This window comes from Aythya ferina, assembly GCF_964211825.1.
Source record: "Aythya ferina genome assembly, chromosome: 13".
Lineage (NCBI taxonomy): Eukaryota > Metazoa > Chordata > Aves > Anseriformes > Anatidae > Aythya > Aythya ferina.
The window spans coordinates 19,754,181-19,767,132 of NC_140311.1; the positions used below are offsets into that span (position 1 = coordinate 19,754,181).

General features: G+C 36.3%; 1 protein-coding gene across 5 annotated transcripts in view; it reads left to right on the forward strand.

Annotated features, from left to right (window-relative positions):
- The window catches only part of TENM1 (teneurin transmembrane protein 1), a 1,172,023-nt gene that overhangs the window by 941,036 nt on the left and 218,035 nt on the right, over positions 1-12,952 (forward strand). For all 5 annotated transcript variants that reach the window (XM_084534131.1, XM_084534133.1, XM_084534134.1 and 2 more), the window contains one exon: positions 11,591-11,851. In XM_084534131.1, the coding sequence (XP_084390257.1) occupies positions 11,591-11,851 (261 nt within the window). The remainder of the gene's footprint in view (positions 1-11,590; positions 11,852-12,952) is intronic.

Here is a 12,952-nt window from a genome sequence, read left to right on the forward strand (position 1 = left end):
GGTGCAGGACCCAGCACTTGGCCTTGTTGAACTTCATACAGTTGGCCTCAGCCCATCGGTCCAGCCTATCCAGATCCTCCTGCAGAATTAGAATCCCTCCTAATATACAGGGAATTGGGCATCTTGTAGTACATATTTAAATAGCTTAACAGCATAAAGACAAATGCTATTGAAATAATTTTGGAAAATGTTATTGGAGATACACTGTTCCCTTCTGTAATCAATTTCTCCACTTTAACAACCCTGAATTTTGTAGATCCTATGCTTAGGAGCTTTATTATGTTGACATAAATGGCTGAGATTTTCATCTTTTCTTTGTAACCACGATGTGCATTTTAGGGTGAAATATGTTTTAAGAACAGTTTATTTAACTTAAATAGTAATGATGCTGGGTGATATTTAAGCAGGATTACCACAGTGTGTTTTCTGGGCATGCATGCCTGCAATAACTGCACCATTTTCAGCTGGGATACCTTATTCCATCTTAATATGAGAATATGATTCTTTTAAAGTTAAATAACTTATTAATGGAATGTAGTGTAAAGAAATAATATCTGGAAATATTAGAAAAATCTTGGAGGGATATCTTGGGGAGGGATATGAGTTAAATAGTTGGAAAATGGTTTCTGTGATCATGCCTGTTAAAATGAGATATGCAAAAACAATTATTTCCATTAAATTGTTTTAAACTGCAGCATAGCTGACCTTCACATCTGACTGCTGTTATCGAAATCTCTACGGTAAACTGAACGCTTGAAAAAAGAAGGGAGCAGAAATGGTCAGAATTTTTTTTGAAGGGATTTTAATCTCCCATTTCTTGATCACATGGAACATTTGATGACAAACCTCTCGAGGTTTTTGGGGAAAGAGGGGTTATTTGACTGACAATCTGTATCCCCAGTTGGCTAATCAAATGCAACGGATGTGCCAAATTGTCTTTCATATGTTCTCATCGATGTCAGGTTGGCAGCCAGATGTAATTGGACTTGAATGGAAGTACTGAAGAGCTTGCATGCATGCTTTCTCTCTTTCCTGTTCCAGGATTAATCAGAAGAGTGTATTTGTTGGTTTAAATGTTCCTTAATTGTTTAATCTAAATTAAGGTATACATGTATACTGCATCCCTAGTAGATGTTCATGTGTTGAGATCATCTACACCACAAGTAAATTTTTCAAAGATCTGGAAAAAAGGGGGTGGGGAAGTGCAAATGTGTGCACTTGTAATCCTAAATAGTTCAAAGTTTCACTGTCCTAAACTCTGAAGTAGGAAGTGTCTCACAGTTTGTGTTGATTTTTAGTGGAAAAGGTGATCACACGTTAAAAACTGTTATTGAATGTACAGGGAAATGGGATATTTTAACAGTGAAAAATGAATCAGTGTGGATTGGATTTTCAAAATCATGAAAAGAAGATTGGATTTCTAGGTTTATTGTTAGAGCATAACCTGCTGTCTCTTGAAAACCTCACCTAGGAGATGGTTTTAAAATGCTTTGTTGTGCTCTGATACTCTTCATTGAAGGCACTGAGCAACCTGATCTAACTTGGCCTAGCTCTGAGAATGGGAACAGGCTGCCTAAAATCCTTTCAAGTTTAGTTATTTTAAGGTTGTACAATTCTATATTTAAATAGTTCTGTGTCAGTATTTATGTATATGTAATATTTCACACTCGTGTATTTATATATATAAAGAGAAAGAAGTACAAAATTAGGTATATTTTTCTGCCGGTCTTTGACATTCCACCAAAAAAAGGATGGATGAAAATTTCAAATTTTGTCACCATTTGACAGTCTTTTCAGCTGTGGGAGCTTGAGAGAGGAATTGGATGTACTTCCAGCTTACAGCATTTATGCTGCTGATTCCTAAGGTATGAAGGGGCTGGTTGGTAGCAAGTCCTCTGACCAGCGCACTTGGTGATGCTGGAAGCTTGCAGGCTGGAGTTTGTCAAGCTTTAACCAATCTAATCAGAAAGAGACAAATATTTATGTCTCTAAAGAGCTATGTAATACTTGTTTTGGTTTGTTATGTTTCTTGACTTCTCAAAAATCACAACAAATAGTTCACCCTTCAGAGCCAGCAAGTGTCTGTCAAGATTTACAAAGCTGTCCTGATGCTGTCTTTTCTCTCTCACTAGCAGCTTTTTAATTTCTGATCTGTTGGTAAATTCTCTGCCCTGAATTTCCAGCAGATTCACAACAAGAAGGAAAGGATACATATGCTAATCCTGTCAGAGGTTTGTTGGTTTGGGTTAGGGTGATAGGAGCTATTGCTCCTCTGTTTCTCCTGTTCCTGTGGTGGCAGGACTGTGACAGCAGTGACCATCTCCTGTTTTTTGTCTGCTGAATGCAGAGCCTGGGGAGAGCCTTACGCCTCACCCATTCCTTTCAAGTGATTCTGCCTCCAGTTGCTTACTCTAATTGCAAATATTCAAATTGCAAATACTCTATTGCAAATACTTCTTCCTAATTTTCGGGATTTTTAAAGATTCAAGAGCTGGAATGTGATCTTCGTCAGTGGATGAAAGTCCTACAGAAGCCTTGCTCCCGTTTGTGTTGTTTCAGACCTGAAATAACTCTTAGGTGTGTTTGCTGGGTGACCCAGGGTGACACAAACCACCTTCCTCCACTCCAGCCTGCCTCTGGGCACTGTCAGACCTCTAACTTAAAAGGACAATGGGTGATAGATTCTCTTTTAAGCAAATTTTAAGTGACAGTAGACCTCCGTACCTTTTGGTGGAAGTCAAGGTGAGACAGTTGTGCTGACCTGTGCCCACATGCTTTATTGCCCACATTCTTTATGTGACCCACTGGCATCATAGACAACTTTTCTGGATTTACAGTAATGTAAATGAATTCAATTATGATGTGCTTTGATTGTTTTTAATATATTGTCATCTAACACTTTCTAAGCCAATTAAAATTGTACAGATATCTGCAGTTTTATATTCAAAAAAAGCTTTGGTATTCACTCATGTCAATGGTTCTTCTAGAATTTTAAAAGAAAACAAATTCAGTACTTTTAGAAACAAAACATGTATTTTAAAAAAATTTTACAAACCAAAATAAAAACTGTTGGTAGAAATTAATTTCATATTTCCATCCTGAGTTCTATTAGAAAGCAATACCTATCATGAAATCTCTAAGATTGATATTTGAATGAAAGTGATTCTGCTTTAAATGTAATTGTGTTCAGAAATTACTTCCAGAAGTTTGTAGATATGTAGCAACAATCTGAGGATAATTTCACATTAAAAATTGGTAGTATACAATTTATACTCTGGTAAAAAAAAAAATTGTCCATCAATCTTCTCTTAAATGAGAAAGAGGCTTCCAAACTGGAACCGCTGCCTTATCTATGCCTGGTAAGTTATAAGTAGACAGGACTAAAGCTATCAGTACTCCACTGCTTCGCTTTCTGTTGTTAATCTTGAGGAAGAATATTAATTCATATGAAACTTTCAAAGAGAAACATTAGTGTTTTTTTTTTTTTTTCTAGATTATTTGATTCATAGTTTTGCTGTACTTCATAAAAGTCTTTTTTCTTTTTTAGTAAAAAAATAAATAAATAAAACTACAGACTAAGACTATAACCAGCTTTAATTTTGAAAATTTAATGACAAGAAGAAAAGATCTATTATGAATTGCTTCCTTTAAACACATACACAAATGCCAGAACTTGTAAGTGACAAATGATTTTAGAACCAAGGAGACTTTAAAAATTCTTGAAACAAAATAGAAGTGCATCTCTTATAATGCACCGTTTGGAAACAACAGATCTTTTTTTCTGAAAATTCTTTCTTTTGTAATATATTTTTGCATATGGAAAATGAAATTGTAATTGAATGTATTGTAAGACAACTTTTCCAAAATCTATTTCAACTCTAGATTACAAGAACGTCATTTATTCTCACAAATGATGCTGAGGTTCTTTCTTGTCTGTGGTAATTAGATTTTTTCCCTCTTGCCTTTAATAGGGTAGAGTTAGTGTGGTCATTATTTGAGACTAAGTACGTTTCTTTTATCAGAAATTTAGGTTAAATGCTAACTCCTGGCATTTGCTGTGGTTTTATAACTCCAAAATTCATTAAAGGAGATATGTTTATGAGTGCCTGCAATAGAAATTCCTCTTTAACAGAGTCTGTGTAAAGGGAAGTATTTTACATCATAAAGCTGCACTTTAAGAACAGGGAAGGCATTAGCCAGCAATATTTAAGATGTATTTGAACTTGAAGGATTAAATTCCTGATCTATCGGAAAATGATAATGTTTCTTTCTAAATTAAACTGAGACCTACTGCATCCACATTGTATCTCTAGAAGCCTTATCTCTGACGTTTTGCTAGTTACTCTTGAAAACACGATCTCCAGTGTTGTAGATTTCCAGTGGTCTACAAAAAGGATTTTCCTCTTCTTGGAAGAAAGGATGTTTGTTCATGTCTTCCTAAAATTAGGATGATTTCTATGCAAAATTTGAGAACTATGTTTCCTTATACATGTTGGATTTTAATAGTAATTTAAAAAAATAAATAAATCTGCTCTAAGAACTCCAGGCACATTTTTAAAATTGGTGCAGTCTACTCCTGACAGTCTGCTTCTGCCCTATTTCTATGTTTGAAGAATTAGTTTGAAGAAGAGACTTCGAAGGGTGTTTGCCATGAGGCATGGCTTGGAACCTCATCCTCTGCTTCCTCTGGGGAAAGACCTGAGAAATAGTTTCTTTCCTTCTCGTAAATTTTACAAGCCTAAGGGTTTTGTGAAAGTGCAAACTTCTTCTGTAATCCCTTAGTTGCCTAATCTAAAAATTTCATGAAATTTCTCAGTGTTATAGCAGACTCTGATTCCCATTTTAATTCTTCCTTATTTGTTATTACTTTTATTTTTAATTTATTAGTATCTCTGGTGGTAACTGGAGATTAATATAAGAAAGTAAACCATAGAGATAAGGGAATCATAAAATCATAGAATGGCTCGGGTTAGAAGGGACCTTAAAGATCATTTAGTTCCAACCCCACTGCCATAGGCAAGGACGCCACCCACTGGATCAGGTTGCTCAGGGCCTCATCTACCCTGATCTTGGAATGTAAGGAAAAGTTGAAGTACAGTAAAAGAAAGCGTGCAATACTGTATCTTTGATATATGCATAAAAACGCAAATGATACCTTCTATGTGCAGATTACTTATGCGATTATTTTCTTCCTGAAATAAATGCAGCTGAATGTTTTGGACTGTGATAATAGTGTAGCAAGTGATAAGTGGTTTATAAAAAAAAAAAAAAAAAAACAGTGTAAAGTGCTTTTGCAAAATATTTGACTTTTTTACGTCTTCCTCATTGATTTTTGTATGAAAGGTTGCTGAAGTTTAATGTCCTTAAATAATATTGTCCCAGGAAAAAAGTAGTATGTTCTCAACATGGAAACAAGAAAAAATAATAATAAAATGAAACTTTAATAAATCAAATGTGAATGCACAGAAAAAAAAAAAAAAAAAAAAAAAAAAAAAAAACGTTCACTGAGTTATCTAGCAGGTTATGTCACATGAATGACTTTATAAAACAGACTTAAAATGTCTACACATTTACTTCTCAAGTCCAGTATACAGCCAGTAAACCATAGTGCTGAGGTGAGAAATGAGAAATTTTCAGGGCTATTGAACACACTGAATTTAGTAGAGTGCTCAATAGCCCTCAAAATTTCTCATTTAGGAGGGTGCATATGTATTGCTTCAAAAACTGGACATTAATTTCTTTCCCCATTTGATTTACTTTCTCCTCCCCTCTCCTCCTTCCTCCTCGTATCTATCTTTTGCCACGAGTAGCTGGCCTTACCTTCTCATTTTGAAGCATATGAAATGCACTTGCTGATTAAACTATTGGTGGTAGTTCAAAGTGTGAAATTCACCACGTAGTACTGGAAAATCCCATGCCATACAGCAACCTCAATTACTGCATGTTTGGGGTATTTTTTCCCCTGCATTCATACATTAGCTTGGTAACTTCTGTGACTGTGATGCTATTTGTGTTAATGTATATTATTTGCCTGTGTGGAATTGCTTCCAATTTTCTTCAGATTATTCCCATAGGATCTGCTCCCTAGAGTGACATTCCTGGTATTCTCAAATAACCTCTAGTGTTAAAAAAAAAAAAAAAAAAAAAAAAAGGCAGACTGACATCAGATGAGTATTGTATAACTAGTATATATAGTATAAACTTCCAAACTTCCAATACACTGACATTTTCTCCCTCCGTCAGAGCTACTCAGGCTCCCCCCAAGTTAATGCACAAAATTTTCTTTATAGTTTTGCATTAGCAAACATAGAGCAATTTGTACATTTCCACGTGGAGAACTGATTTTGTGTGCATTTGGGTGGGGAGATTTCTCAGAATAAGAAGAACCCTATACCAAGACTTAAGGATAAAATAAATTTCTGAATCAATGATATTCAAAGAGACTTTTAAAATATATAAATCCAAATGGCTTTATTAGGGTTCAGACAAGGCATGCAATAGCAACTGGTCAAACTATTTCAGTTTATAATAATTGTCCATTTTTCTGTAAGTTCTTTCTCTAGTTAAACGGATAAATAAAATAAGTATTTTAAATAGGTATTATTATTTGTCATTTTGTTATTTATACTAAATTACATTTTTCCATAAGGGAGTATGAATATTTGAAAGGATTTGTGCTCATCTCTTTTTGAACAGTTGTTTTGTTTGTTGTTTTTTTTTTATTATTATAATTTTAAATATTTATTTATTAAAAAAATAATAATAATAAAAAAACATAACTACTCCCCTAGTTAGTTTTTTTAAAATTAGCAATATTCTTGGCAAACAGAAGCAATGTGGAAATTCCACAAGTCCTGCAAGTCCACTAAGGTCTGCAGAAATCCTCAACTGAAGAGTGGAGCCCCACATTGTTGGTATGTGCGCCTGGCAGGTATGAAGGACAATGAGATTGTCCTGAATGTGCCCTGGGATAAATGCTTTGTATACACATGAAAATGCAATTAAGTTTTTAACTCTACTGGTAGTTAAATTAATGTTGTAGTAATATCCCAAATAATGGGTGGGTGTATCTGGAGAGAGAAGGCAGAAGTTTTCAGTAGCTCTTGTTTGGTAGGAGCGGTGTTAGAGCTGGCTGCCTGTTCAGCTACACCATTCTTGTTTCAACTTGAACTTCTTAAAGAAGAGAAAATGCACCGTTGTCCAATGAGGTCAAATTTCTCTTTAACTGCTCCTCTCTGAAGATTTTTTTTTTCCCCAGGAAAACTAAGTTTTGTAAAAGTAGAAAAGTAGAAAGAAAGGAATCTGTTAATTGAAATGCTGATGAGTTTTTGTAATGCACCCAGCCTTCTTTCAATTTTCTGTTCATAAAATATTTGACGTTTCTTTATGTTTTCTTTGTTTTCTTTTATATTTCTTTTAATTTTTTATATCAACTTCTCTTAATGAGAGTAAGGGATAAAATACCTGCTTTTAATAGTTCAGCTACAATGGCTACAAAGCTCAAGAGTTTAATATTCTGATATGATCTTCCATATACATTCATAACAGAAGCCTTTTTTTCCTCTTTCCACAGTTCATGCAAAAATTTGAATTTCATGTTAATGTTCCCTCATTTCTCTTGTGACTGTCTTTTTGGTAAGACTAAATCTGTCATAAATCCACTTGAACTTTATCTCCTTGTGGAAATGTGTAGTATTTTAGGTAACAAGGTTAGATATGCTGGCTAAACCAGACACTCCAGGCACACTAAGTACTTTTCAGAAAATGCAGCCCATGGGAGTTACTACAAAGGCTTGTATACTCAAGGAATAGGTTATTAAGGCAGTATATTGAGTTGGACCGTGGTTGGCTATGAGTTGTAGCATAAAAAGTCACTTTATTTTTCTCAGCCAAAAAAATAGCTAAATATTGAAAATGCTAGCTGCTACATTTTGAATTAACATACAGACTGAAGGGTAAATTCTGTGTTTCTTAAACATGTGTGATCTAATTAGCATTTGTGAGATTCACTGTGATGAATTTTCCCACTGGCATACGCAATTGCAAATGGCAAGACTGTAGGCTGCAGGCTGCCTCTGGTGGACATCCATGGAGGGAAGTGCCTGCATCCTTGCTCCCTGAGGGCCTGGCATCAGCTGACATGGCTCATGAAGTTTCCAGAGTATTTTCAATTACAGGAAAGTTTCTTTGCTGCTGAAAATAAGTAAAAATTGGCTTTGAAGGGGACGGGGGTTCAGAAGGTGCTTCATGTGTTGTTATTTAGTTGACAAGGAGAGACATAACCTGAGAAATCTGCTTTGCTGTAGTGCTTCACAGAAATCTAAGTTTGAAAATGAAAATAAGACTGCTTTTTGAGAGAATGATATAAGTGTTAGGGAATTGTTCCAGTGGAGGTTATTTCTGAAGTATGGGCCTTGACCAAAATGTGAGTGAATATTAAGTCTGGTAATTAATTCTTTTGGTTCTTACTCCATGAGGTTATAAATAAGTGTGTTTTTCAATATAAATATTTCTTGAGGTACATCAATGAACTATAATTCTTTGGGAATACTTTCCCTCCAGTTCTTAGGATAAGCACTGCAGACCTGCTGGTCTTCTTAAACACACTTGTCCAAATGCATTAGTCTAATTTACTTTCTTTGAATTTTGTATGACTTCAGCAGATAAATCTTTTTTTTTTTTTTTTTTTTTTTTTTGATAATATACTTCTTTAAATGGCAGTATCTGCTTATTCCTCCTTTTCATGTTATTTGCTAAAGCGTGTGCTGACCATCAGAATTTTCTGTTGGAGTGGACGATGTGGACGTGACCCCTGCATGTGACAAGCTGGTGCCAGCCACTGGCCAGCACGATTTAGAAGGCAGCATGTGGAATGAAGCTCTTGTCACTTTTTTATAGTAGCTCAGCTCATTTAAGTGGAACTTTAAATCAGTTATTTTACAAGGGAGCATTCACTCACTTTTTGTTAATGGAAAGTGTTTGTGAACTAGTGGCATCTACAACCTCCTTTTAAAAGAACAATTCAGTCCTGTCAGGGTGGAACAGCATCAGCCTGTTTATGGGATTCACTCTTTATTGCATTGATGCTAGGCGCTGGGTTAGTTGTCCAGCACCTTTGTTGGTTTTTATTTGGGTTATATACATGTCCTTTTCTGGATTTGGTCAAGAAAAAAAAGAGTGACCACATATCATTTGGAACTGTACTTTGTATAAAGGTGGCTTTATTCATTTATGTTCTCAGAAGGAAAGCAAAATTTAGGAGTGTAATTCAGTTGCGATGGTTGTGTCCAGCATCAATATCTGCACTGTTCGTGTCATAAAAAAGTTTGGTCCATGCTGTCTAATTAAACCAAGTGGAACTAGTTCATCATGTATATAATACATAATTAAAATGAGAGTTACAAATAAGTCATTATATGAACAATGCTGCATTTAGTTATATCTGGTAACTTGCTCTGAGATGCCCTCTGTGTATGTCTCCAATGCCCAATGAGCTTCAAAAATCTCAGAAAAGCAAGGCTTTTCTGGAGACTGAATGTTTTGTGTTTACTGTCCTAGCCACAGGGGAAGGAGAGTTTTCTCCAGAGGGTCTCAGTGGAGCTCAAATCTCTCTTGCAGGCATCTGGATAGGATTGAGAACCAGCATCCAGCACAGAGTCTCATCCCAACTGCACAGTTTGCATTTGCATCCCCAAGTTCTGCATTGAAACACTCTTCTTCCTTCCTTCTGCCAGGCAGCCCAGGGGCAGTTTTGACAGGTCCCAGGCAGCATGAAGGAGGATGGCATTGGAGACATAGATCAAGAGATACTTGCTCAAGTGCCAGCTGTTCCCTCTAGTGCAGAAACTATGCAGCCACCTCCCAACATCTCACCTGCTTTCTCCTAGCCATCTCCATCAAACCTCAGAGCCCACCTCAAGGCATTTGAAAGACTTGGAGACAGAGCTAGTGAACGATTTTGCAGCTTCCCAAGTGGAGATCTGAGATCAAGTCCTCCTCCTGTGAGCCTGGAGAAGAGATGAGGGTACCGTGGAGGGTGCCATGGCTGCCCTGGCGTGTGAGAGGAGCAGGAGCAGTGATGGTCAGTGCTGCTGCAATGGGCTGGTCCCTGCAGTAGCAACACCAGGGAGCCGGGATGACCTTCCGGGACTCTTGCACAGGAAAGTGAGGCCATGGCCACTTCTTTCTATTTGCTGTCCGCCCTTTCCCTGCTCTCTAGGAAACACATTGCAATTGCCCAAGCTCAAAGCCCATGTAGGCTCTTGCCACAACAGAGAACTTCAGGAACATTTATATGGCAAAGAGATTTGGTTTACAGAGGTAGATGATTTGAAAACTGAGCCACTTCAGTCTGTTATATCGTAGCATTTGGTTTGTAGGTTTTGGTCAATGCCTTCAAGAAAATACCAGGGCTTTTAGTTATTTCTGAGAGTAAGCTTAAAATAATAACCGATCCTTTCACTGGCTGGTAAGTGGATTAGTTTGGCAAATTGAGGCTTTAGTTAGGATGACAGTAGAAGCAAATATTTGTCCTCAGTCTCTCTCAATGACCCTTGTCTCTGATGTTTCTTCTCTAGAAATTGAAAGAATACTGTATATGTGTCTGATATTGTATTTAGTCTCTCAAGATGGCATCCCAGGTCTGATGTTCAATTAGGGAGTGCAGTTCTGTAATCCTTATTTAATTAGAACTCCTTGTCTGACTCCCTGGGAGTTGCATTGGTAATTGGATTCTCACAAGTGAGAATATGCAGAGGCCACCTCAAAGGAAAGTTATAATTTGCTAATGCGTCTTACTTACCTGTAGTTCTTTGAGAATGTTTCCTCTGCATATTCACATGGTTCCTGTCCACCTTCTCTTTGTCCTTGGATTGCCCTACAGTTGTGGTGTTTAATAAGAATAACAGAAGTATTGAGCACTGTACAACTCTCCCAAATCTCTGATCACTTGGTGTTATGAGATAGCACTTGTACAGTCCTAGTAGTCACTGCTCTTCTAGGAAGTTCCTGTAGTTCACCAGCACTGGAGAACCAAAACCCACTGGTGTGAATATGCAAGGGCAGCACTCTCAAAGAGCAAGTCAATGGTAAGTAGCCTTTCTTTGCTTTCTGTGATTAACCAAATATTTCTGTCATTATTTTGTAAATTCTATATTTGTAAATTATCTGTGCTTTTCTTATCATAAAATCCTGTTAGATAGCTTTCTGATTTGTGAGATTAATTTTAAAACTGTTACCTTTCTGACAAAAAACAAAAATATCTGTATTTTTAAGGTTTTGATATTAACTCACTTCAGTTGTAAATTGATATGTTGCTATCGGTGTGTACACATTTGAATTACATATTTCTATCTGACAAAGACACAATTGCAGTACAGTATTATATACTTTAGAATGGCACTCTTAAAGAATTATGTTATCGTAGATTAGATAGCAGAGTGAGTCATTGACCAAAAAAGGGTTCTAATAGTGTTAACAATATTAATTCTCAAAACATATTCTCCTAAAGAACACCAAATGTACATTGTTTTTCACTTTTTTTTTTCCTAAACACTTCTGTGTTGTGTTTTGTTTTTGTTTTTTTTTCCAGACATGGAATTCTGTGAGACTCCCCATATTCTGTGCTCTGGCTACCAAACAGATTTACATGGTGTATCTGAGCACAGCTACCCACTAGAGGTGGGTTCAGATGTGGATACTGAAACCGAAGGTGGAGCATCACCAGATCACGCCCTGAGGATGTGGATGAGGGGGGTGAAATCAGAGCACAGCTCCTGTTTGTCAAGCCGGGCAAACTCAGCATTGTCCCTGACTGACACTGACCACGAAAGGAAGTCTGATGGGGAGAATGGTAATAAAGAAATGCATTGAATGTACTGATTAGAAGTAGTAATTCATTGAGACTTTCTTATTCTCCTTTCTTTTCATTTCTTTTCTTTTTTTTCTCTCCCTCCTCCTTAGGTTTATATATTATATGAAAGTTGAAAAGACTGTTTAGTATTTGGATTGTGTTTATAGTGTAGATGGAAAATACGACAAAAAATGAGACCAAATTTCTGTTAAAATACATTATTCTAAAGAGCAATTACTTTCCTATATTCTCTGTTTTTATGCAACAGGGAGATTATCACTTAATTTTAGTGGCCTATGCATTAGGTTCTAAATTAAATCTTTGTGAGTATGCTTAAGTCACACGTTTTGTGTGCAATCCATCCTGCATGTGCTGGCTTCTGGTTGTAGCTTGAAGTCTCCAGAGTTAGGCTAAGCCCTTAGATGCCTTAATAAACAGGGCTGGCTGAGCATATCTCTGTCAAATCTCTGTTCTATGTTCCTCTGGATATGGAGGGGGGATTCCTGGGTCAGCAGTACTTTTTGTTTTTTGTTTGTTTCAAGTATTCATTCTCTTTTGGGATTTTTTTTGTTTATTTGTTTGCCTTATATTTTAGAAGGGCAAAATGTGTATTAAATTGAGTAACAAAGGGAAAAGAGTCAAATTATTTATCTCAATGCATCATAATCAATGAAAATCTGCTCTCAATGTGTCCTTAAGTGTAATAGTAAGAATATGTAAACAATTTTATCGTCTTGGTATCAACAAGCTTAGCTCATCTCTCAATTTCTGTTTAACAGCTACATGTCAGAGTTGGACTTGATGATAAGGAACTGGACATAAGGATCCTTGTGGATCCCTTCCAACTCAGGATATTCTATGGTTCTGTGTAGTTAATGTAATTAACTAAGTGGTTAACAATGTTAATAGTTAAATGTAGTTAGATAAGTGTGGTTTGGTTTGTGTCTTGGTTTTTTACTGGTTAAGAGATCAGGGAAACAGTGAAAGTGGCAGATAGCACTTCAATGTTGACAGTGATATATTATCGTGAATCTATAGTAATAACATCAAAGAGTTTAATCTTGAATGTCCATTCTGCAGAATGTCCATTCTGTAGTTAAA